General features: G+C 34.6%; 2 protein-coding genes and 1 long non-coding RNA gene across 5 annotated transcripts in view; 1 reads left to right on the top strand and 2 right to left on the bottom strand.

Annotated features, from left to right (window-relative positions):
- LOC133801405 (light-harvesting complex-like protein OHP1, chloroplastic) overlaps positions 1-26507 on the bottom strand; it is a 28614-nt gene extending 2107 nt beyond the window's left edge. The window contains exons 1-3 of one of the 2 annotated variants that reach the window (XM_062239605.1): positions 26246-26495; positions 26037-26159; positions 25758-25941 (exon numbers count right to left, since the gene is read on the bottom strand). In XM_062239605.1, coding sequence (XP_062095589.1) covers positions 25873-25941; positions 26037-26159; positions 26246-26449 — 396 coding nt within the window. In that variant the 5' untranslated portion in view covers positions 26450-26495 and the 3' untranslated portion in view covers positions 25758-25872. Of the gene's footprint in view, positions 1-25757; positions 25942-26036; positions 26160-26245 lie in introns of those variants that run through there. The other variant, XM_062239606.1, reaches the window with a different exon arrangement.
- On the top strand, positions 355-4100 carry LOC133801403 (uncharacterized). The gene is made up of 12 exons (XM_062239603.1): positions 355-564; positions 675-807; positions 907-980; positions 1078-1124; positions 1200-1350; positions 1444-1488; positions 2117-2321; positions 2409-2470; positions 2595-2695; positions 3250-3304; positions 3394-3441; positions 3735-4100. The coding sequence occupies exons 1-12, from the start codon at positions 411-413 to the stop codon at positions 3911-3913; spliced, it is 1254 nt and encodes a 417-aa protein (XP_062095587.1). The 5' UTR covers positions 355-410; the 3' UTR covers positions 3914-4100.
- LOC133802588 (uncharacterized) lies at positions 19112-21107 on the bottom strand. Of its 2 annotated transcripts, XR_009877397.1 has the most exons (4): positions 20833-21107; positions 20674-20749; positions 20015-20076; positions 19112-19295 (listed from the first exon to the last, which is right to left on the bottom strand). It is a non-coding gene; the product is annotated as an uncharacterized LOC133802588 (long non-coding RNA). The 2 variants fall into 2 exon arrangements; XR_009877396.1 differs by having other exon boundaries at positions 20674-21107.
- Positions 26508-26799: the final 292 nt, after the last annotated feature.

The raw sequence follows: 26799 nt of genomic DNA, 5'->3' as shown, positions 1-26799 counted from the left end.
TTGGTGGCGATAAAAGAGAAAGAGGCGACGATAAAGGAGAAAGAGGCATAAGATAATATGATGACAAAATACATGGATTATCTCATCATGGACACGTCGCATATGACTCCTGAACAAAAGAAAGATCATGAAAACTTGTGTACTTATATTAAGAAAAATATTCTAAAGTTGTAATTGCTATGTATTTTTATCAACCGCATTATTATGTATTTTATTTTATTTAAATAAATTATCCTTTATGTTAACGGCTACATTTTAACCGCTATATTTTAACGGCTACATTTTTAACGACCACCATGTCTATAAATACCAAATTTCAATATTCATTTTACTTAACTCTCCATTCTATCATTCATTTTACTTTTTCTTTCATCTTTCATTCTCAAATATTATATACTCTAAGTTCAACAATGGATTCGCATATGAGTCTAGAGGATATTATAATTGCAGAGTGTATTGACGATCATGATGATAAATATTTCAAAGCGTTCATGGACGTGGGTAGCTCAAGACAAGGAAGAAAGAGAGCAAAGAGAGCCCACGTTGACAGGGGTCATGTAGAAGGTTTTCAACTTTTTAACAGATTGATTGAGCTTCTTAAAATTCCCACTTTTTGTTTTTCTTTTTTTAGATTAATATATTTTGTGGGTTGAATTGGGTACGTGAAAATGTAGATGATTCGTACGGACAAGGTCTGCTTGTGCTTGAACAGTCCCTTTCGACTCAACCAAGTGAAGGGCAAGCATCTGATGGTGATGATTCGAGGGGGATGGTCTTCATGGCCATGTCTACACTGTTGTCTGAAAGGTCCTATTTTTATTCATATTGGATTATTACTTGCAAATCCCAATTGATTTTTTTTAGTTTTCTGTTTCGTAACCCGGATTAGTTGGATATCTTTCTCAGAGGAAACTTTGATGAGGCAATTGAAAAACTCCAAGGAATTCAAGATATGCAATCCTCTTCAATGGGTCTTAGAGGTAAAAATAAACATTGTACCATTTTCTATTTATTTATTTATTTATTTTGTTGGTTTTTTCTAGTTTTGACTAATGAATCTATCTGGGTTTTCTAAAGTTGCTGCAATGGAAGCTCTTGTTGGACTATACTTAGAGTTGGGCCAGGTAAATCTCCACATTATTTAAACCTTTTGAGTGTATATGTAATTTTGATATATGGAGATGATTCTCCCTATATAGGATGATACTTCATCAGTGGTCGCAGATAAATGTTTAGATATATTGGGAGAAAATGGAACTCAGTTTGCCAGTGGAGTTAGTGAGGTCTTAAGTGCTCGTGCTAAAGCGGCTAAAGGGCTGAATGAGCTTGTCTGTGGAAATATTCAATCAGGTCTAGCTAACACTGGAACAATTTTTTATAGTTAGTTGTCATGTCATTCATGACTGCTGTATTCGTAACTGTTTAATATTTTGTTCTTTACAGCCGAGTCTTTCTTCCAAGTACCTGAGGATAGCAAAGGATTAACTGGTGAGGTTCATAATTGTTTACAGTTAGAATACTTGGTGAAGTCCATTTAAGTTATTGCATAATTGCTCAATATAAGTATATCACAAATTGACAAAAAAATACATACTTTAACCTCATAACAGTGCAAATCTTGAAAATTTAATTTCCTCAAGCCTCATTTTTTTTAAAAAAAGAAAAGAATTTAATCACGATTTACTTTATAAATGTTTGAATTTTCTTAAACTAGATAATACTGCTCTCCATTTCAAGGAGGTTCTGTTTTGCTGGATCGGGATGGGCTTTGACTTATTAGCATAGTTCGCCAATGGCTTCTTTCCTTTTTTGTTTACTTTATATACTCTATGAAGGCTGTGATACATACGAGGTGATACAAATATTCACGCCTTCACTAGCTCTGACTTATAAGAATAGATTGCACTCGCTTTTACTAGCTTTATTCCTATTTCCTCTCACTGCACTAGTTGCATTCTTCTCTATAGTTATACTTATTTTAACACTTTCACTTTGCTCATTATAACAAGTTTACCTTTTCTTTTTCATCTCACCTCTTTTGTTGGTATTTATTTCTACCATACATATGCTGTAAAATTGTCTTACTTTGGCCATCCAATTGTTTGGTAAAAAATAGTCGGTGCTACTCTATCCCGTGGAGAATTCTTGCATACAATACAGAACTTTTCTTTGGCAAAGGAATTATACCAGAATGTAATCCAACAATTATCTGAAAGTAAAGACTGCAACAACTCAAATTCACTAGCGGCATGTAATATGTCATTGGAGGAGGTTTTGTTGTCAGCTACATGCGCTCTGGGACAGCTTGAGGCGCAGCTGGGGTAAGTATTTTTTTTTTTCTACCTCAGTAGCTATCTGCTTTCTAGCATGATACACTTGTGCCACAAGTCTTACTCATATACTTTCAGGAATTTTGGTCATGCAGAGGAGATATTGACCAAGGCTTTAACTAATGCAGAGGAACAGTTTGGTAAGTTTCATTTGCATTGCTCTGACAATTGATAGTGGTGTTACTTTCTAGAATATATAAAGTACTTGCTGGGTTTTTAACATAAATATATGGATTGTCTGTGCTCATGTTGCTCTTTATGAAGGTTCTCATCATCCAAAGGTTGGGGTTGTCTTAACCTGCATAGCTCTCATGTTTCGGCGGAAAGCAATTCAGGAGAATTCGAGTTCTCTTTTGATTCAAGAGGTTAGAATCTTCACTTAATGATAAACTGGTTGTTTACAACGAGAAGATTTACCCTTGACCGTCCAAAAAGACTAGAAGTCATCAAGTCAAAGATTTAGTTTCCCCAATTTCCCTTTTTAGTTATTGGAAAATAAGCTATTTTTTTTACTTCATGTAGCACAAACAAACAGATTAATTTAGTAAGCTTTTAGTATTAGTTGTCCATGCTTTTTGTAAAATTTACATTGGTATATTTCTATGGTCAGGGTTTTAAAAGCTAAAATAGATAGGTTTTGGTGGTATATATTTTGATATCTAAGCTCAACAAGCCTAGGACCTTACAGTTGGCATTGTGATTTAATAATTCTCTGGAACTATTTTTCTCGAGTTTTGCATACTGCATAGAATTTTCATTGCCCGACTTTGTAGATTTTGCTGGTTTCATAGACTTTTCATTCCACACACAAACTTATGAATTTTTCATTCCTTACACGAACTTATGCTTGTTTAGCTTTCATTCTAGTTTCTACGGAAATTTGTTCTATTGATGGATTTTTGCCACAATATTCTTACAGGGACTTTATAGAAGGGCAATAGAGTTGCTGAAAGCTCCGGCATTGGAAACTGAAGGTACACTGAATAGCTTAATAATCAGTTCAGTTATTTAATGGTTCAAAATCAGTTCAGTTATTGTTGTTTCTATTTTGTGGATTCTGTAGGCGCAGAAGCAAAGGTAGCTAGAAGTGATATTATGGCCCTTGCTAGAGGTAATAACCAAGCATTCAAAATGGATTTAAAAGGAAAAATGAAATGTAAACGTATTTGAACAATTTTGACTAATTTTAGAAGTTGCAAGTCCCTGCTGCATGCGTACTGGAACACATTCTGTACAAATTAGTTTGTTCTTCATTCATCTCATTTAATCAATTGTACTTGATATAATCTTTCTACACCATGTGGCATAATTGGTTAGGTGCGGCGGCATATGCTAAGTTGATTCTGGAAAGGGTTTTCATGTATATTATTGGACTATGATCTTCTAGTGTGTTTAACTATGTAGGTGGCTATGCCGAAGCAATCAGTGTCCAACAGAACAGAAAGGATCAAGGAGAGAAAATGAAGAGTTGGGCAGAGGCTGCATGGAGAAACCGCCGGCTCTCATTGGCAGAGGCACTAGAAATGTCTGAACCATCTTCCAAAACGCTGGTCATCGATACTCGAATAAGCAGGGCTCTGTAGTTCTTTCATTTCCACCTCTACACCACTTAGCTTATATCTCTCTCCTGAAAAAAGTCCATCTCTTGCTGTTTTATGCGATGTATAAACTTCTCCTAGCTTTAGTTTTGCTAAAGAAACCCCAGGGATTTTCAGAGTTTTTGTACACAAGGATATGGTGAAAGAAGAAATATCAAGTTTAGATTCATAATTATCTGGTTCATTCATGTACATCTATGAGAAATCGATTACACAGAAAACAGTAGCTTAGTGACAAAATATGAGTTGTGTAGAGATAAGATGACTTAATATTTGAGGTTTATTACAAATTTAGCTTTTGAATCAAATTAAGGGACTCTACATTGGTCAATGAAGTTTCATCGAATAAGCTCACAAAGGAAGATCAAGACCTTTTACAATGTCCACCCTTATCACTTGTGGTATTCCCTTGTTCAATATCTGTAGTGACGAAAAAGCAGTCATTTGCTCGTAAATAAATAAACTTTAATCGTAATGTAAGATTATGTAGGGAGAGAGTAAAAACTAACCAGTTCCACAGTGAAAGTGCCGATGAGACCGATCATACAAGCTCCAGAATTCTATGTCTCAGCAATCCTAGTGAACCTAAGAAATAATGGCAAAAGTTTTGTATTATTGTATGCAAGAATTTTCCCCCGGATAGAGTAACAAAATGACAACATAAGAGGTGAATATTAGGATAATTACAGCTAAGAATGCAACTAGTGCAATGAGAGTAATAAATCTAGTGAAAGCTAGCACCTCGTATTTATAAAAAGTAGACAAAAAAGTAATTTATTCTTAGAGCAGCCTCAACACAAGTTGCTTTCAAGATTGCATGTTGATCATTTTCTGACAGACCATCATTTTCTGCGTTGGAATGGTTGAAGGCTTGAAGAAAATTATGGCACCATTGCCACTGTGAGGCAACGGTGCTTTTTTTTTTAATTGTATATATATATAAATAAAACATTTTACACATATATATAACAGTTTATATATATAAAATTTGTTATCGTTTTTTTTTACCGTTTTTTAATTACCATTTGTCACATGATTTTTTTTCTTCTATAAATACTCATTTATTTCATTCAATTTTCACACTATTACATACATCTTCTTCCCAATTATCAGTATCACAAAATTTCTTTTCTTACCAATGGATTCCCAAAATTCTCAAAATTTTCCAAATTCTCCAAATACCAACTCCCAAAATCTAAATTTTCAAAATTCATCATTTTCTCCACATACCAATCCCCAAAATCCAAATTTTCAATATTCTCATTTCAATCAAAATTTTCAAAATACTCCCTCTACTAATCCTCAAAATCCAAAATTTTCAATATTGTCAATTTAACCAAAGTTTTCCAAATTCTCAAAATTATCCCATGTCCTCTCACCCTTACTAAAATTTTGGCTCTATTGAGACACCCCAACAAGCTCCATTCTTCACACCAACAAATTCACTACCATATGCATTTCATATGCTTTTCCTACACCAACTCGAAATGGTTTCAAGAAATTATAGGCCAAGTATGGAAAAGTCTAGTATTGATTTGAATCGTGAAACATCATCGACATCTGTCTCTGTAACCCAACCTGAACATAGTGTTGAAGGGTTGGAAAATGTAGTTCTACACAATGAAGATGAATCAATGCATAAATGTAAAGTCAAATGGAGCAAGGAAGCCACTATACTTCTGATAAGTGGATGGCTTAATACATCTAAGGATGCCATTGTGGGGAATGACCAAACTTCTACACATTTCTGGGCTTGGATCGCAGAATACTACAACACCAACCAAAAAGGCGAGCAAGCAAGAACTGGAAGGCAATGCAAAGATCATTGGAACAAGATGAATCAAAAGGTGGCGCGTTTCAATGGGTATTATAAACAAGTACAACAAGCACATCACAGTGGTTGGTCTGATGAGCAAATTCTTGAGAATGCACATCAATTGTACAAATCTGAAAATAATAACTCAAATTTTCTGCTTGTGGACTGTTGGAGATTGCTAAAGGATGAGTCGAAATGGAATACAATGTACCAACCAAAAGGTGGTAAGAGAACAAAGGTGTCAGATACAGGGGCATTTACTTCTTCTTCCAATGCAGACATCAGTGATGAAGAAGAATGTGAAGTGTGCCCTACTAGCCAAAAGGCAGCAAAGAGAAAAGGGAAGGAAAAAAAAGACACACATGCTAGATTTATAGAGATTAGTGAACGGAAAGCATCTGCATTGGAGAAATTGGTGGCGATAAAGGAGAAAGAGGCGACGATAAAGGAGAAAGAGGCAGAAGATAATAGGATGACAAAATACATGGATTATCTTATCATGGACACGTCGCATATGACTCTTGAACAAAAGAAAGATCATGAAAACTTGTGTACTTATATTAAGAATAATATCCTGAAGTTGTAATTGCTAAGTATTTTTATCAACCGCATTATTATGTATTTTATTTTATTTAAATAAATTATCCTTTATGTTAACGGCTACATTTTAACGGCTATATTTTAACGGCTACATTTCAACGGCTATATTTTAACGGCTACATTTCAATGACTATATTTTAACGGCTACATTTCAACGACTATATTTTAACGGCTATATTTTAACGGCTACATTTTAACGGCTACATTTTAACGGCTACATTTTAACGACCACCATGTCTATAAATACCAAATTTCAATATTCCTTTTACTCAAATCTCCATTCAATCCTTCATTTTACTCTTTCATTCCCAAATATCATATACTCTAAGTTCAACAATGGATTCGCCAAATTCTCCGAATCCATACGGCAATATGAGTCTAGAGGATATCATAATTGCAGAGTGTAATGACGATCATGATGATCAATATTTCAAAGCACTCATGGATGGGGGTAGCTCAACAAGACAAGGAAGAAAGAGAGCCCACATTGATAGGGGTCATGTAGAAGGACACCAACGTTTGTTCGATGACTACTTTTCTGATGAACCAGTGTATACAGAATATCAATTTCGAAGAAGATTTAGAATGCGTAGACATGTATTCCTACGCATAGTGCAAGCTCTAGAAAATCATTCAGAGTATTTCCATACGAGGTTTGATGCAGTCGGTAGAAGGGGGCTTTCGCCATTACAGAAGTGCACCGCTGCTATGCGAATGTTGGCATATGGAGTGCCTGCCGATTATGTTGATGAGTATGTTCGAATTGGTGAAACTACCGCTATTGAATGTATAGTCAATTTCGTTCGAGGAGTGAATGATATTTTTGGGACCGAATATTTAAGATGGCCCAATGCTGGGGACATTCGTCGCTTACTTCAAATGGGGGAGGTGCGTGGTTTTCCAAGAATGTTGGGAAGCATTGATTGTATGCACTGGGAATGGAAAAATTGCCCAGTTGCATGGAAAGGTCAATTCACGCGAGGTGATCACGGCAGACCAACAATCATGCTCGAAGCAGTTGCGTCACAAGATCTTTGGATATGGCATGCATTTTTTGGTGTTCCAGGATCCAATAATGATCTCAACGTGTTAAATCAATCCCCAATATTCACTGATATCTTACAAGGACAAGCTCCGAGAGTTGAGTTTACGATAAATGGCACACAATACAACAATGAGTATTATCTAGTAGATGATATCTATCCAGAGTGGGGTACATTTGTTAAAACTATCCCACTGCCTCAAGGAGAGAAAAGAAAATTATTTGCCCGATGCCAAGAAGCGGTATGCAAAGATGTTGAGCGAGCATTCAGAGTACTTCAATCTCGTTTTGCTATTGTACGAGGACCAGCACATTTTTGGCAAAGAGATGTTCTCAAAGATATTATGTATGCATGCATCATATTGCACAACATTATTGTCGAGGATGAAAGAGATGCATATGAGAGTTTGTTTGATTTTAATTATGATGACAGCCCCACCAACACCCTAATGGTGAAGTATTGCATGGACCTATTTCTGACTTCCCGACAATGCTTCAAAGAAATGCTGAAATTCGTGATAGAAACATTCATCGCAATCTTCAGGCGGACTTGGTAGAGCACATATGGTCAAAATTTGGAAATTATTTTAATTATCATTTTTTTAATTATGTTAGATTGATTAATTATGATTATGTCATTTTATAAGCTCCTTTAAATTTCGTCTAATTTAAATTTGATGTAATATTTATTTATATTAATTTATGGATTTAAAAAATTTAGTGTGACAATATTTATAATTACAAAATAATATATTAAATAATAATATGTGAGGCCATAGTTGACAACTTTTGGGGTGGCTTAGCATTGGAGCATTTTTATGAAAAAAGTTGCCAAAAGTGATGTGGATGAGAGAGAAAATAAAAAATTATATTTTGGGATGATTTGGACATGTTAAGCCACCATTGGGGTAGCCACCATTGGAGTTGCTCTTATAAGCCAGAATCTATCCCAACCCAGAGGAAAAGATAATTTGATGTGATTGTTTGAGCATGCAGAATTGGATTAGCAGACATCAACACTGTACTCATATTATCATACTCAAGGACAGGAGTAGCAGTAGCAGCGACTCAAATCTCAGAAAGAAAAGCTTGGATCCATGTTACTTTAGCTGCAAGAGTTGCCAAGCTCCTATATGAAACTGTAGGTTGTTTCTTGGAGGACCATGAGACCAAAATAGAGCCGAGATAGAGATGCCAAATTTGCACCACAGAACCCAACCAGATTCAACAAAGTGCAGCTACTGATATAAATTCCATAATCTAGAGTGCCTTTTGTTATCCCCAAAAATGGAGATTGATGACGTGGCAATAGATGTGACAAATGACAGTACATGGTCCGTAAAAGACACATTAAATAATCAATAAATACATTGACTCCTCAGAGTTGTGATAAAGTGACCTGGTAGACTGGTGAAGAGTTTGGACTGCTTGAAAGATGTCATAACCAAGCCAAGTGCATCCTAGGAGATCCCAAGGGTGTGGTCCGAGGAGACCCCAAGGGGGTGGTCCTAGGAGAGCTAAGGAGAGTGCATCCTAGGAGAGCTAAGGAGAGTGCATCCTAGGAGAACTAAGGAGAGTGCATCCTAGGAGATCCCAAGGATGTGGTCTGAGGAGAGCCCAATGGACTTTGGTCTGAGGAGAACCAAGAGAGGGGTCCTAGGAGACCCCAAGGATGTGGTCCGAGGAGAGACCAAGAATTTGGTCTTTACGCATATGTCCAACCAGTGCATGGTTGTCCAAATAAAGAAATGACATGCTAGAGGAGAGTGTCATGTTAGAGGAGAGAAGTGCATGTCCAGCACTTGCATGTCCTACCAGCATGTGTATGATCGACCATAGTGGAGGTGAGGTGGATCAACTAGCTAGAGGAGGACTAAGTCAAGATTCCCAGAAATAACTTCAACAAGAAATGCGGGAATCTCTCATTCTTCCCACAAATGGGGGTTTTGTTACATTTTGAATGTTTTTTGTAATTTAAATGTAATAAATATAATAAAATATCCCGATTCTAGGGGATATCAGATGTATGACCCTAAGCCTATAAATAGAGGGCTTATGGGATTAGAGAGGGGCTTCTTCTGCTTCTTCTTTCTAGAGAGAGAAAATTTGGGTCTGAGTATTCTAGAGAGAGAAAGTGCTGATATTTGAAAGGATTCTTGTATTTTTGCAATCTGTACTGAAGAAACTCAGTTGGCTCAGTCTATCTGATCTTGAGTACAGATCTATAATCATAACTCTAAGTGGATTAGGCTATTACCAACTGATCGGGGTTGAACCACTGTAAAAATCTTGTGTGTTATTTACTTTTCTTGATAAAGCTGTCTGTGTTATTTAAATTCTCTTGAAGGTTTGTCGCATTTGACGTTCCCACGTCGTTGGCTAAAAACATAGTCAACACCTTTTAAGTAGCATAAAATTCTCTTTATTGTCTTCCAATGAGACTCTATAGGAGTGTTGAGACACCCGATTAACAACATAAGATATTTCAGAACGTGACAGTTTGGGATCTTCAAAATGATCACTTCCCTAAGCTGATAACTTCTCGCCACCATTCATTGGGGTTGGTAAACTATTGGAAAATTGCATTTTAGACTTGCACAACAGATCAATGGTATATTTTGTTTGAGATAAATGCAAATCTATGGTAGTCCTTTGACATTGGATACCAAGAAAATAATGCACATATCTAAGGTTCTTTAAAGCAAAGGCTGAGTTTAAATGTGAAATCAGTAAAGTGATCTAAATATATGAACTCCCAGTCACTAAAATAATATCATTGGCATAGACTAATAGAAACATGGTATGAACCTGATGACAAGGACTGATCAATCTTTGAAGCATGAAATCTTAAGGTATATAAGGGTTGCACGAAGCTTTTCAAACCACGCCCTCAGAGCTTGTTTCAATCCATAAAGGGTCTTGTGCAATTTGCACACCAGATTAGCTTTATTACTGTCTACGAACCACGATGATTGAGTGTTAGGTTGATTTTAGGGTATCTTTTAGAACATAATTTAATTTGTAGTTTTAGTGTTTCCAATTTTTTTTAAGCTTGTTTTTCTTTTCTTTCATGTTTTAATGGTCAAATACATGATGCAAAGTGAAATAAGAAAAAACATGGAAAATAAGATGAATATGATGAATTTAGTACTGAGTGTGGAGTTTAAACATATTATGAGTGGAAAATATTAATGTTGAAAGGCAAGTTCACACATAGATCCATAATCATAAAATCAAGTTAAATACAAAAAAAAAAGCTGTTACAACAGACTCAAGTTCCAGCTCAGCCAATTTGGCTCTAACTGATTTTTTTTGTTATTCAAAACAGAATAACAGTTGTACTCAGTTTCTTTTTTCCTTTCTAATTTTTCTTTATATGTAATATATAAAAGGCAAAGCTGAGAGAGAAAATAGACCTCATCTTGTAATCGGAAAAAGCCAGAGCTTGAGAGTTATTTTTCTGAAAAAGGAAAAGGAGAGTTTATGAGAGATAGAGCTAGGTTTCTCTGTTAGTAAGAAATTGAGTAGAAACAAAGGAGGAAGAAGAAGAAGATTACCTGTTGATGTTACTGTGACTGGAATCTTCAAGAATATTGTAACCAAAGATCACTGTTAGTGCAGATTAAGCTCCATTGTTCTCTGAGGCGAGCTCGAAGAGGATTAGCCCCAATTTTGGGGTGAACCTTTATAAATTCCTCTGTGTTCTTCTTCTCTCTCTACTTTCTTTCTTTTCACTAGAATCTATACTTGAATCTGATGTGTGTTTCTTGAATATATATATCCCTAATTTTGTCTATTGATTGCTGTGTTCTTCGAAGATTGCTCAAACCTGCAAGAACAAATACTTAGGGTTAGATATATATATGTATATATATAAAGCTAAACAATTCTGCTATTTACACGTGCTTGATACGTGTGTGCTTGTACCAGGTTAAAGAAAGGTCACTTGAGACCTTGTGTTGCTAATTGATTGTGTGAGTTGTGTAGGGACAGTTTGGTAAAATCCCTACAGTGGTATCAGAGCCAGGTTCTTTGGCTGGAAGTTTCAGACTCACAAAGTGATAAAATCAACTAGCAAGGCTGGAGGAGAAAGATCCCCAAGTGCCTGGATTCAACTTTGAAGAATTCGAAGACATTCCTTTGGAAAACTTGGCAGAGAACATTCTAACTCAAACTACTTTTGATATTAATACTAATATAATGAGTAGTGTTAAAGCTGATATAGATAAATTTGATGGTTCAGGTGACTATAGAATCTGGAGGAGGAAGATAAGGTCTCTTCTTGCACAACAAAAACTGCTAAGGGTGTTGGAGGACCCAATTGAATGGCCAGAAAATACCTCAAAGATACAACAGGAAGAGTGTCTTGAAACAACTACTAGACTCATCATTTTCAACCTATCTGATGCTATAATCAGATTAGTTGATAAAGAGGAAACACCTGCAAAGATTTGGAAAAAGCTAGAAGAACAATTTCAACAGAAATCTTTGACAAACAAGATTTTTCTTAAAGAAAGAATTTTTGGATACAAGATGAGTCATTCAAAGTCATTAGAACAAAATCTTGATGAGTTTCTTAGAATGCAAATTGAGCTAGCAAACTCAGGGGAAAATGAGGCTCTCAGTGATGAAAATCAAGCTATCATCATTCTTAATTCACTTCCAGAATCATACAGAGAAGTCAAAACAGCCATCAAATATGGGAGAACATCAATAACTTTGGAAGAGGTTATATCAGCTCTCAAGTCCAAGGATTTGGAAATGAAAACTGAAAAATTGGGAAGTTCAAATAGGGAACTGAATCTCAGCAGAGGAAGGACTAGTCAAAGAAAGCCTTGGCACAACAAGGGGAGAAGTAAAATCAAAAGTCATCACAAAGGAACTGGGCATCATGATCGAGGAAGGTCTAGTTCAAGAGGTCCTAATGACACACAAGGGTGTTATCACTGTGGTAAACATGGACATATAAAAAGGGATTTCTATTTGTGGCAAAGAAAGAACAAATACATATCAGAAAATCAAGAAAGAGATACCCAGAAGTTAGATTTTTATTCATCAAAACACAAGAATGATCAACAAAATGCAAATCTCACCGATGGATATGAGAGTGGAGAAGTTTATGTAGCTGCTGCCACATTTAATAATGACCGGATCATAGACTCAGGTTGTACTTTTCATATGACTAATAACAAGTCTATAATTTCTGATTTCAATGAAGCAAGTGGAGGGAAAGTAATTTTGGGAAACAACCAGACATGTGAGATAGAAGGATCTAGGACAGTCAGTTTCAGAATGTTTGATGGAATAATTAGGTCACTAACAAATGTCAGGTATGTTCCTAAACTTGCTAGAAATTTGATTTCACTAAGTGTTCTTGATGACTTGCATGTAGAAAGCAAAATCAAGGATGGGAAAATCAAATTGTGCAAAGGCTCAATGGTAATCATGAAAGGGCAGAAAAATGAAGGACTGTATCATTTGTGTGGAGAACCAGTTGCAAAATGCAACTCAACTGTGGCTGCCTCACCAGAAGATGATAAAGCAACACTATGGCACATGAGGCTTGGCCACATTAGTGAGAAAGGATTGCAAATAATCAGTCAACAAAACCTTCTAGGTAAGGACAAGGTAACTAAAGTTGATTTTTGTGAATATTGCATTTTAGGGAAGCATCATAGACTTAAATTTAAAACTGGTACACACAAGTCTAGAGGAATTTTAGAATATTTGCATGCTAATTTTTGGGGACCAGAAAAAACTAGCACTCATGGGGGTTGTTCTTATTTTTTGTCTATAGTGGATGACTACTCTAGGAAAGTTTGGGTTTTTCTACTTAAACATAAAAGTGATGCTTTCCAGAAATTTGTTCATTGGAAAATCTTAATGGAAAATAAAACGAATAAGAAGATTAAGGTTTTAAGGACTGACAATGGCCTAGAGTTTTGCAATGATTTATTTGACTCTTATTGCAGAGACAATGGTATTTTGAGGCATAGGTCAGTCAGGCTTACACCCCAACAAAATGGGGTAGTTGAAAGAATGAATAGAACCATTCTTAATAAATCTAGGTGTATGCTTTTCAATTCAGGTCTGTCTCAGGTTTTTTGGGGAGAAGCTGTGATGACAACAACTTATCTAATTAATATGTGTCCCTCTAGTGCTATAGAACTAAAGACACCAGAAGAAAAATGGCCAGGAAAACCTCCAGACCTGTCTCACCTTAGAGTCTTTGGTTGTGTTGCTTATGCACACCAAAATGTGGGAAAATTGGAACCTAGAGCTGTGAAATGTGTGTTCCTAGGCTATCCCGAGGGTGTTAAGGGATATAGGCTTTAGGTAAAGGAAAAAGATGGTTTTAAAATTATCATAAGCAGAGATATAATTTTCAATGAAAATATTTTTCCTTGCTTATCTAACAAAAATTCTGGTGCAGATATTTTGGATACTAACCTTGCAGGAAGCTCTATTATTCTACCACCAGAAAGAATTCAAGATGAACCCATAAATAATGAACTCGACATCAATCAGGTGGAACCAGTTCTTGAAGAACAAGTTCAGGTGGAACCACCTAATGAGGAACACACAGAGACTAATGCAGATCATGAACAACATCAAGAAAAGGCCGAAAATTTATCTGAATATCAGCTGACCAGAGACAGAGCTAAAAGAGTCTCCAAACCCACTCAAAGGTTTAGTTTCAATGCTTGGAATGAAGTTATGGCCTATGCTTTTCTAAGTGCCATGTAAATTAGTTGTAGTGAGCCTAACTCTTATGAAGAAGCCATCAAGGACCGAAACTATGCCCAATGGAAGAGAGCCATGGAAGAGGAAATGAAGTCACTACTGAAAAACTCTACATGGAAATTAACTAGAAAGCCTAAAGGGAAAAGTATTATAGCTTGCAAATGGTTATACAAGCTCAAGGAAGACACAAAAAAGGGGGAGCCATGTAGATTCAAGGCAAGGTTAGTTGCTAAGGGGTTCACTCAAAAGGAGGGGATTGCCTTCACAGAAATTTTTTCTCCAGTTGTTAAGTATAAGACTATTAGAGTTATGCTAGCCTTATCAACTCAGTTTGACTTAGAAGTGGAACAAATGGATGTCACCACTGCTTTCCTTCACGAAGAATTAGAAGAAGACATTTATATGGAGCAGCCTAAAGGTTTCATAAAGAAAGGGCAGGAGGACTTAGTTTGCAAACTAGAAAGGTATTTATATGGGTTAAAACAGTCACTAAGGCAATGGAATAGAAGGTTTGATACATTTATGTCAAAGCAAGGGTTCGAAAAAAGCTACTATGATACCTGCTTGTACTTTAAGGGGTCTAATATTACTACAGCTACCTACTTGTTACTGTATGTGGATGATATGTTACTTATAAGCAAAGAAAAGGCCAAAATTGAAAATTTGAAGAACCTCCTAAAGGCAGATTTCGAGATGAAGGACCTAGGTGCTGCAACTAAAATCCTAGGAATGAGCATTAAACGAGACAGAGATAAAGGGAAGCTGACCTTAAGTCAAGAAGACTACATATACAAGGTGATTGAAAAGTTTTCCATGAAAGGTACTAAAGTTACCGAACAGCCAATAACTAGTCAACATACATTGTCAAAAGCTCAGTGTCCTACCACAAAAGAAGAGACAGAATATATGAGTAATGTGCCTTACTCTAATGTTGTAGGATCTATCATGTATCTTATGGTATGTACAAGACCTGACCTAGCCCATGCTATGAGTATCCTAAGTAAATATATGGCCAACCCAGGAAAAGAGCACTGACTTGCTATGAAATGGACATTTAGATATCTTTTGGGTACAACTAACGTTGGTCTAGTCTGCAGAAAGCAAAATACCAAATTAGAGATTGAAGGGTATAGTGATGCAGATTTTGCAGGGGATAAGGACAACAGGAGATCTACTTCAGTCTATTATTTTATGATTGAAGGATGTTGTATAAGCTGGAAGGTCCAACTTCAACCTGTGGTAGCTCTATCAACTAATGAGTCAAAATACATAGCAGTAACAGAGGCCATTAAAGAAGCAATCTGGTTACAGGGACTCATGGAAGAAATCACCAAAACTAAAGGTACACCTATTATTTACTCTGACAGCCAGAGTTGCATTCACTTGTGTAAAAATCCCGTCTTTCATAACAAGACTAAGCATGTAGAAATAAAGTTCCATTTTATAAGGGATAAGGTGACACAGAGGCTAGTGAACATAAAGAAAGTCCCTATAGAAGAAAACCCTACAGACATAGGTACTAAAATTGTGACCCTTCACAAATTCAAACATTGTATGAATTTGCTAGGGGTCGATACAGGAGGTTAAAGGGCAGGTTATAGAGTTAAGACCCTCAGAGAACTGATGCACTAAGATACTGACTCTATACGAGAACTTGGGTGGAAATTGTTGAAAGGCAAGTTCACGCATAGAGCCATATTCATAAAATCAAGTTAAATACAAAAAAAAAAAAAAAATATGTTACAACAGACTCAAGTTCCAGCTCAGCCAATTTGGCTCTAACTGATTTTTTTTGTTATTCAAAACAAAATTATAGTTGTACTCAGTTTCTTTTTTCCTTTCTAATTTTTCTTTATATGTAATATATAAAAGGCAAAGCTGAGAGAGAAAATAGACCTCATCTTGTAATCGGAAAAAGCCAGAGCTTGAGAGTTATTTTTCTGAAAAAGGAAAAGGAGAGTTTATGAGAAATAAAGCTAGGTTTCTCTGTTAGTAAGAAATTGAGTAGAAACAAAGGAGGAAGAAGAAGAAGATTACCTGTTGATGTTACTGTGACTGAAATCTTCAAGAATATTGTAACCAAAGATCACTGTTAGTGCAGATTGAGCTCCATTGTTCTCTGAGGCGAGCTCGAAGAGGATTAGCCCCAATTTTGGGGTGAACCTCTATAAATTCCTCTGTGTTCTTCTTCTCTCTCTACTTTCTTTCTTTTCACTAGAATATATACTTGAATCTGATGTGTGTTTCTTGAATATATATCCCTAATTTTGTCTATTGATTGCTGTGTTCTTCGAAGATTGCTCAAACCTGCAAGAACAAATACTTAGGGTTAGATATATATATATATATATATAAAGCTAAACAATTCTGTTGTTTACACGTGCTTGATACGTGTGTGCTTGTACCAGGTTAAAGAAAGGTCACTTGAGACCTTGTGTTGCTAATTGATTGTGTGAGTTGTGTAGGGACAGATTGGTAAAATCCCTACAATTAAGTTGAAGATGCTCAACATGTGTCTTTTATGCTTGGTAATGCAAGTTTGAAATTTCAAGTCGAAAACTTTCTAGAAAAACTAATAGAAATAGAAGTTGTAAATCTTTCTCTTAGCTTTATATAACTTTTTGAATTGTCAAATTCTGAGTTATATCGAAAGAGTTATGGTTAAAATACCATTGCTAGTCACAGTAGGATTTTTTCGAAGAACAAAAGTTTAAGAGCGCAATCGTGCTAGAACCCTTAAAAGTTGATTTTAAGTCAGTTTTGAGAGGGTATTTTGATATATATATATATATATATATATACACACACTAAGTGATGGGGTAAATATTAAGTAATACAACCAACTATGGACTCCACATCTCATGAGTCTGAATCAGAGACAAATCCCAATGTAAGTAATTCTTTTAACCTCATCTTACCTAACTCTAATCCTAATCTTGAGTACCCTCCTAGTGTCATAGAATAAGATCTACCCATTGCGAAAAATAAGGGAGTTAGGAGCTGTACTTTCCATCCTATATCTAAGTATGTGTATTACACCAGACTCAAACTGAAGTTCAAAACCTTTGCTGCTAACATTGAGGAATTGATCATTCCAAGGAATATTGATGAAGCTCTTTCGGTTCTTGAATAGAAGAGAGCAGTTGATGAGGAAATAGATGCATTGGAAAAAATGCAACCTGGAAAATAGTTGCCCAACCAAGACAAGCATATAGTAGGATGCAAGTGGGTATTCACACTAAAATACAAAGCTGAGGGCACTATAGACAGTTACAAGGTAAGGCAGGTTGCAAGGGAGTTTACTCAAACATATGAGGTGGACTACATAGAAACATTCACACCAGTGGAAAAATTAAATACAGTAAGAATTCTATCATCAATAGTTGCTAAACTTGATTGGTCTTTGCAACAACTTGATATTAAGAATGCTTTCTTGAATGGAAATTTAGAAGAAGAGCTAACTCTACGATCACAAGTCCCTTTTGGATCCAAGTCTATCACTTACCTATCCTAAGCAAAACTAAAGCTATGGCAACCGTGGTAGGTAACTAGGTAGAATACTATATTGATGTTGATGAAGCATCACTACATGAAGGATGGGGTCTATTCATGCATGTTTGTGCTCTCCTTGATGTCAGTAAACCAATGCTCATGGCAAAAAAATGATCAAACTTCCCCATGTTGATGATGAATTTTGGATCAAGCTTTGTTACAAAAAACAACCTGAGTATTGCTTCCAATGTGGAATCATTTGGCATTCCTTTCAGCACTGCTTTCAATATCTAGAATAAGTGGATGATGACCTCAAGCCTTCATTCCATATGGACCATGGATCCAGGGTTCCCCATTGCCAAACTCGGGATATGATCGTTACCATACTAAATTTTCTAAGGTTGGTGTTTGGCCACCTCTCACTCAGTTGGCCCATAATATTGGTTTTGATCTTAAAATATGCGAGTATAGTGTAAGCATAAACTTAAAGTATTAATGAGAAAGATCACACTTTAGTTATCATGACTAGAATATAATTTTCTTATGCATATGGATCTCATAAAAAAAACAAAAATCTAGATTAAAGTTTTTACCATAACAAAGTGCAAGATCCAAAGCACCAAAAGTTAAAGAGCTTCTACACCAGTCGCTTTCCAAATTATGTCTTGCACAAGAAAGGTAAAAATGTGGGTTTCTACACTATTGATTGCATTAATTGATATACACTTTTGTGCCTAAACTCATGATAGTGTATTAGTGTATATGCTTTTACAAAACTCAAAAAATGCTTTCCAAAGCTTTCTTTTGCTTGCGTGTAGGCTAGGGGAAAGAAAGAAAATGAACATTTGAGTTCAAAGGTAAAAGCTTGAGTTTTTATTTATAGAACCCTGAGTCAATGGAAGAAGAGCTAGCCCTAGCTCTTTCTCCTTTTGAGTGGTGACTTGGTGTGTAGTGTTTTAACAAATTAAAACTTAACCCATTTTATTTATACAATATAAATTATTGGCACAATTAATTTTCAACACAATTGATTCTTTTCAAAATATCAGCAGATTTTCCCCCATATTGTTATTTCATATAATAACACAAAAGAAAAATTATTATCTCTTAAATAATAACATGAATAAAATATAACTTATTATTTCTAATAATATTTTTAAATACCAAAAACCTCAATTATGTTATCAAGTTAATTTGGGGACAATATAGACCTGTAATTCTAAGCTCCAATAAATTAATTATCTCACTAATTCTTAGATTAATAAATCAATTTATTGACTATGAATTATTCCATTAGAAATTCATAGTTGCACTTTCAAAACTATGGTCTTATTTTATTAGAAGTTGTGTAACACCCTTACTTATTTTAGTTAAAATCATATCTAAAGTGTTACATTTTAAAGCTATATCATAATTACTTTCAGCGAAAGTCTGGATTTTTTTTTAGAGAAAACTTATTTCACATTATTTACATTAAATATAAAGTGTGTCTCAAACATATTATACATAAGTATTAAATAACCGATTCAAAACATAACTCCACACTTTATTACAAACATACACATTGATAAACTGAAATAACCCACAAAAGGTCAATATGTTCATATGTACAAATCAGGGTCATGACCATGCTTTAGTTCTCTTCTTTGTCATTCACTTATTTCTTTTTCTACCTGCAACACAAGACAACTGTGAGCCTAAAGCTCAGTAAGCAAAGTAATGCATGCAATGATAATGATTACCCAATGTCAATGGACATACACAACTTCTTTTTAAATTTTGGGCCCCTTAATATTGTGCACACTGTTTGATTAGCCGAATGCCTGCAGGGCTTGTTACACATATAATATAAAATCTCATGAGTTCTCCTCCAGCTAGCCATCACCACAGTAGGGCGTATTAAAAACCTTATTTCATCGTTGCCCCGTCGGGCTCAAGAGTTAAGGCAGTCACACACTGTGGTGTCAATACATATAGCAATAACTCATATGGAGGAGAAATAAAAATGGGAACATGACAAACAATATAATTGGTTCACTAAAACCTAGCCCAAATTATTGGGCTGCCACTATGAGCCTAACTATAGGCATCTGTTTACACTTACTTACATTCTCATTTGCCTTTTCAAAACAGTGACACTGAACTTAAAATTCTTATTACAATTTACTTTTATGTTGCATAAAACTTGCCAAGGCATCACATAATTAATCATCATAATATCATGCATGGTCTTATATCATACAATAATTCACCATATCACTATTATGTCATGCATACAAATTTATGATGAAGTGTCAATGTATGTTAATACCACTTACTCACAACATATTCATATAATGCATACTTTCACATAACATGTAATTCTTGTGTTGCAGTTGAGTACTTTACTTACCTTCTGTCCAAAATATATTTCACCGTGTAACAAAGGGTGTCTTAGGTGTTGATGTACTTATCCTGACAATGACATGAATTTCACATCATAATGATGGTAGTAAGGCATTGAACTATCAGTTAAAAATATCCATAAAACATCATATTCAAATCATGCCTAAAATGCCTTAAACCACTTAGATCGAGCGTTAAATTTATCTTAAACACTTTGAGAAATTTTGACAGAGCTTCCCCTTAATTTTAGCTATCCCCAAATATCAAAATCAATCAGTAATCAACATCAAATAACTTGCCATAACCACATATCCCAAATACCAACATAATTCATCACAAAGTTATCATATATCGATTTTGATAAAATTCTAATTTCCAAGATCATCACCCAACTTAAATGAGTCTCCACATCTATTGAAACATTTATAAACATAACTTGCCATAACCACATATCCCAAATACCAACATAATTCATCACAAAGTTATCATATATCGATTTTGATAAAATTCTAATTTCCAAGATCATCACCCAACTTAAATGAGTCTCCACGTGTATTGAAACATTTATAAACATATCTACCCTCTTATAAACTCAATCAAATAACCAAAAATTAGTTTGTACTTAAAGAAACACAAAAACCTCATAAAACACAAAATTTCACTTACCGAGCAACTTTTCGACGAAAACAATCTCTTCTAGCTTTTCTAAACCTCAAACCACTTGGAAACTACCGAGAAATATCTTAAAAAAATATAAAAAAACTATAGATAAGCTCTCAGCAAAATTAAAAAAACGTTGTTTAACTTCCAAGTACAAGAACTTACCATAAAAAGTCAAAACTAAGCTTAATCCACTTCTTTGGCTTTGATTTCACTTGGATCTCCTTAGAATCTCTTCAAGCTAGCCAAGAAATGATTTTTGGTTTTCTTTTCTCTTTGTTTTTCAGAGTCTTGGTCATGGAAAGTGATAAGGTTGATGACAATCCTTTATTTTCAATGATTTGACCTTATTGTATCAAAATTTGACACATTTCACTTTTTGACTTATGAAAACCTTATCACTTTAATAATTTCGACTTAATCATCTGCTAGGCCCATTATCCTTATGTGTGAAACACTCACACCAAACCTTAGGTCCATATGAGTTCATACCCAATAGTTATGCTTACCCGATTGAGCGTATCGCACTTATGTTAAGCTCGTTTTGACTTTGCGTCAACATCACTGATTACGTATACCTCCCATCAAGACTTGATCTAATGGTTCTAAAACCATTTTTACCTCATCAATGAGACCTTAATCATACCTCAATTATATTTGGTAAATCCACTAATACTCAATTTTACATTGAAATACTAGTAATCGACATTGTACTATTTTTCACCGCTTAACATATTTTGCGTTCTATATCTCACTTGATCTCATGCCTTGTCCATATATTTCATCCTTTCTTATATCTTGAGCACATCAAACACCCATAAAAGACAACTCAAACACCACAAGGTTAATAATATTAAACATACACATAGACATCATATGCACAACTTTTATATTTATACATGAAAACACTTATAAGAATATGCATAGGCTCAAATTATACATATTGTATGATATGTGCAATCATGTGATTATTGGCTATATTATATCAAAATAATGTGGGTGCTACAAGTTGTAACTCATAAAATCATTCATTGATATTGTCATCGAACCACCTGACATCAATGAATATGGGAGGCATGTGGAACTAGGCTTTAAAGTCTATGTGCCATGGGGAGTTTGAAGGTGGTAGTGGTAGTGATGTCCATCTCCATCTATAGATGCAAGATTATGACTGAGAACCTTAAACTCCAACAACATTCGTTTGTCAACCATGGCAAAGCTTCGAAGGTGAACTTTGGGTGGATCATGTTTTACTTGATGAGAGGATTTCAATCCTTGGGGTAACTCTAGCAGGGAAGATCTCCATATTTGACTAAAGATCAGACCATGTTCTACTTGATGAGAGGATTTCAATCTTTGGAGTAGCTGTGGAAGGAAAGATCTCCATCAGCTTATTTTCTTGAAGCTTCATGCCCATTTTAAAGGGCATCTCGAACTCTAAAACTTTGGGGCTTTGTTCATGGAAATGAGAGAAATCATACCACAAGGCGCATGTCTCCAAAGGACAATGGATACGTTAGAGAGGTCATTAATCGTCAAGAGAGACAAAGAGAGCATATGGAGAAAAAGAATGGCACCACTACAAAAAAAGGTCATTAAGTCTCTCCGTGGGTGACATGAAAAGCTTTCATGACCCCCGGTGGTAAGACATTAAAGCCAAAGTCCTAAAAAGTGCCAACTTTTCATGTCGAAAATGTTATTTATATATTTTAACTAATTTTATTATATATTTATTAATTTAAATTAAATATTATTTTAATTTTTTATATAATTATTTAAGTAATAAAATTAAATTTAAACTTTTGTTTATTATAATAATTATTTTATAAAATAATAATTAATGTAATTATTTATAACAATTTTATAATTGGGTTTAGAAATATAGGTGAGTGTTGAATTTAAGAATGGAGAAAATGAATTGTTTTGTTTCTAAATGATGTGGGACTTGTTTTGTATATTCATATAGATATTTTATGTCTTGCACTGTGGGACATGAAATATATTTCAGGACCCACATAGTGGAGCGTGAAATGTATTCATTTTTTTTATAGATAAAATGTGTAGGTAGATTAAAAAAAATGAATAAACTTTTAACATTCCCCATTAGTTTTCATGTCTTTCTTTGTAGGACATAAATTCTCATGTTTAACCCAATTTTGACTTGATGACGTGACATCTAAGAAAGAGACACATGACATTACACTACATTAAATTCAGAGAGCTGGTCGTGAAGGAGTAGCTTCTCAAGAGGAATACATCATAATATAAAAGCTTATTAGCAAAGTTCAAGTAACCTACTCGATAATGAATCAGGCTAGTACCATCCCATGATGCAGCTCAGAGTGCAAGTCACTTTTACCCGAAGATCCGGATTTCACGAGATACCAGCAAATATCCCAAAATATTTATGTAACTAATATTTAAATTATATTATATTATCGTGTTATTTGAATCTGTAACTGAATATACTGATTCCACACCTACACGTGTAGGGCTTAGATTCGTTTGTAAGGGCCCATGACCCACTGTGACTCTTTATAAATAGGGAGTTCATTCAATCATTAACCCTAGGTGAAAATTACAGAAGAAAAGGCTAGAGATTTATTTTAAAGGCTAGAGATTTCTTTTGTGCGCACTTGATATACAAAACCTTTCGAATTGTATTCTTTTCTCAACGTAATAAACTCAGTTGAACCTTGTATCTTCTTGATCTTGAGTTTGAGACCTCTTTGATTAATAAAAGTGCAAGTGGACGTCGGTTATTACCAACCCTTGGGGCCGAACCACTATAAAAAAATTTTGTGTCGTTTACGTGATTTTAGTTCGTTTGATTCTTATTCCATTGTACAAATTGACTCAGTGTCATTGACCAAAACACTAGTCAACATCTCCCGTTATAGGACATGAAATGTCATCTACAATTTTATCTATATTATCTTAAGCAAATTGATTTAATTTAGACTTTAAGTGTAAGAAAGAAAAAATAAATTCAAGTACATAAATATTTTTCGGTTATAGTTTTGAAAAGATAACTGATTGAGTAATTTAAACACTTTAATATAAAATTTTAAAATATACGATGAGAAATTATTGTGACTTATTTATTACTTTTTTTATTCAATTTATTTATCTTATTTAGACGACTTTATTAAAATTTAATTTTTTAAAATTTATTTACATCATTTAGATGATTTTAAAAATGACGGTGTTAGAAAACAATAAAAAAATATTAAATCTAACAGAAAATAACAATTTCTATTAAATACACATTTATAATATATATGACTATTACAATACAGATCTTATTTTGTACCTATTGATAGGAACTTTTTTTGTTTTCGGTACATGATTAAGTTGTAACCCCAACTTTTTTATATGACGGTGTATATTGAAAATTAATTTTCAAGGAATTTCGAATAATTTAATATATCGAAATTATGATTCAAATAATTTGTTATACGCATGTTTATTTATTTTTTAAGCGAGTGTGAAAAAAATTGTTTGAATTCTGATTTCAACATTTTAAATTATCGAGAATTTTCCAAAAATTTATAGAAGGTCTTCTATAACTATAATATACACTGTCATATTAAAAAAAAAAGAAATTACAACTTATGTGTTGAAAATAGATTAAATTTTTATGAGTGGAATCTTTTTCGGAGTTCCTACCATAAAAGTTCCCTTTCTTAAAATGTTTATTTTCCCTAACTCAATCAAGACAAGTGCTCATTTAGAATTCATAAAATAAAAAACCTTACTCTAACTCTATTTGAGCATCAATGCAAAGTCATTCACTAATAAGTAACAATGTATCTAAGAAATTAATACTTGAGAGCAATTTTCAGTCATATATGTTTATAATAACACATTCTTCACTAGCTCTGACTTGTAAGAATAGATTGCCAATGGCTTTCACTAGCTTTATTCCTCTCACCGCACTAGTTGCATTCTTAGCTGTAATTATACTATTATTCACACTTTCACTTTACTCATCTTAACAAGTTTACCTTTTCTTTTTCATCTCAGCTCTTATGTTGGTATTTATTTTTACCATACATATGCTTCTTCAATTGTTTGGTAAAATATAGCTTCTTGCATAGAATACAGAACTTTTCTTTGGCAAAGGAATATTAAACCATAATATAATTCAACAATTATCTGAGAATAAAAACTGCAACAAATCAAATTCTCTAGCAGCTTGTAACTAATGCAGAGGAACATTTTGGTAAACTTCATTTGCATATTGATAGGATATAATCATAGACTTTTCACTCCACACACAAACTTATCATAGTTTTTTACTGACAGTTTTGTTTCATTCCTCACACGAACATATGTTTGTTTCAGTTTTCATTCTAGTTACTACGGAAATTTGTTCTATTGATGGATTTTCACCACAATACTCTCACTTACAGGGACTTTTATAGAAGGGCAATAGAGTTGCTGAAAGCTCCACCATTGGCAAGGGGAATAAGAAAAGTAATGTATTGATGTTTCTATTTTGTGGATTCTGTGGGTGCAGAAGCAAAGGTAGCTAGAAGTGATATTATGGCCCTTGCTAGAGGTAATAACCAAGCATTTAAAATGGCTTGAAATAATCCCTGCTGCATACGTACCAGAACACATTCTGTATGAATGAGTTTGTTCTCCATTTAGCTGAAATGAACTGGTCAACTTTACTTGAAATAATCTTTCTACACCATGTGACATGATTGATTTTAGTTGTGGCAGCACGCTAAGTTGATTCTGAAAAGGGTTTTTATGTATATTATTGGACTATAATCTTCTAGTCTTTTTAACTATGTAGGTGGCTATGCCAAGCACTCGGTGTCCAACAGAACAGAAAGAATCAAAGGAAAGAAAATGAAGAGTTGGGCAGAGGCACTAGAAATGTCTGAACAATCTTCCAAAACGCTGGCCATGGATACTCGAATAAGCAGGGCAATGTAGTTCTTTCATTTCCACCTCTACACCACTTAGCTCATATCTCTCCTTAAAAACTCCATCTCTTACAGTTTTATGCCACCCAATTATCAAGTTTAGACTCATAAATATCTGGTTGAGACATCGAATACACAGAAACAGTAGTGTAGAGGCAAAATATGAGTTGTGTATATAAGATAATATATGAGATTTGTTACAAACTCAGCTTTTGAATCAAATGAAAGGACTCTACATTGGTCATTGAAGTAGCATCGAATAAGCTCACAAAGGAAGATCAAGACCTTTTCCAATGTCCACCCCTATTACTTGTAGAATTCCCTTGTTCAATATCTGGAGTGACGTAAAAAGCAAACACTGACTCATAAATAAATGAACTTGACTCTAATCGTAATGGAAGAAAATGTAGGGAGGGAATAATAACTAACCAGCTCCACAATGAAAGTGCCAATGAGACCAATCATACAAGCTCTAGAATTCCATGTCTCAGCAATCCTAGTGAACCCAAGAAATGGTGGCCTAAATTTTGGCTCTACTTTTGGCACTACCACCTGAAAATATTTATACCCTTTTGTTTAATCTTCCTAAAAAAGAAAACCCAACAAAAAAAAAATTGATGAACAGAGTAGAAACTTACTCCAGCAGGAAGCTTTGCAGCTTGTACCCTGAACTTAGTAGAGACTGGAGTCTTCAGTGTTGTGCAACCAAAATTAAGATTACCCAAGAAGGGTTTTGGTGTGATTTGATGATTTTTGGTCGAAACTCTAGCTGGTAGCAGAGAAGAAACTGTTGAAGTTGCCATTTTTAATTTTGGGATTTGATGCAGAGAAAAACCAGACATGGGTTTATTGGTCTCTCTGCTCAACCTTATCTTCTCAGCTAGAGTTTAGTCACGGTTTTGGAATATTCCGTAAGAAACAGAAGCTTTTTGGGGCTCAGATTACGCCATGTTGAAAGCTTATATTACACAATTTTTGAGTTTGTTGGGTCCCATTCCTAGGCATGCATGAGGCTGAATAGTGAAAAATAATAGGTAGGTGTCTTGTACAGTTGTACTTGGTGATTGTGTGGTCCACGGGCTTTAGAATTTTTTTTTAACTTTCATTAAGAAATCAAGCATGAAGAACATGAAGCTGGGAGGAAATCTAATCATAAAACATGTGCCAGCTGAAGAGTTTAAAGAATTAGCTT

This window comes from Humulus lupulus, chromosome 9 (assembly GCF_963169125.1).
Source record: "Humulus lupulus chromosome 9, drHumLupu1.1, whole genome shotgun sequence".
Lineage (NCBI taxonomy): Eukaryota > Viridiplantae > Streptophyta > Magnoliopsida > Rosales > Cannabaceae > Humulus > Humulus lupulus.
The sequence above is the reverse complement of the archived record's forward strand: the minus strand, read 5'-3'. Positions and strand labels throughout refer to the sequence as shown.

Bases quoted from the DNA above. Each gene is read 5' to 3' on its own strand.
- LOC133801403 (XM_062239603.1), top strand. From the start codon at position 411: ATGGATTCGCATATGAGTCTAGAGGATATTATAATTGCAGAGTGTATT. The intron at 1,489-2,116 runs GTGAGGTTCATA...GGTAAAAAATAG, and splicing joins GGATAGCAAAGGATTAACTG to TCGGTGCTACTCTATCCCGT. The intron at 3,442-3,734 runs GTAATAACCAAG...TTAACTATGTAG, and splicing joins TATTATGGCCCTTGCTAGAG to GTGGCTATGCCGAAGCAATC.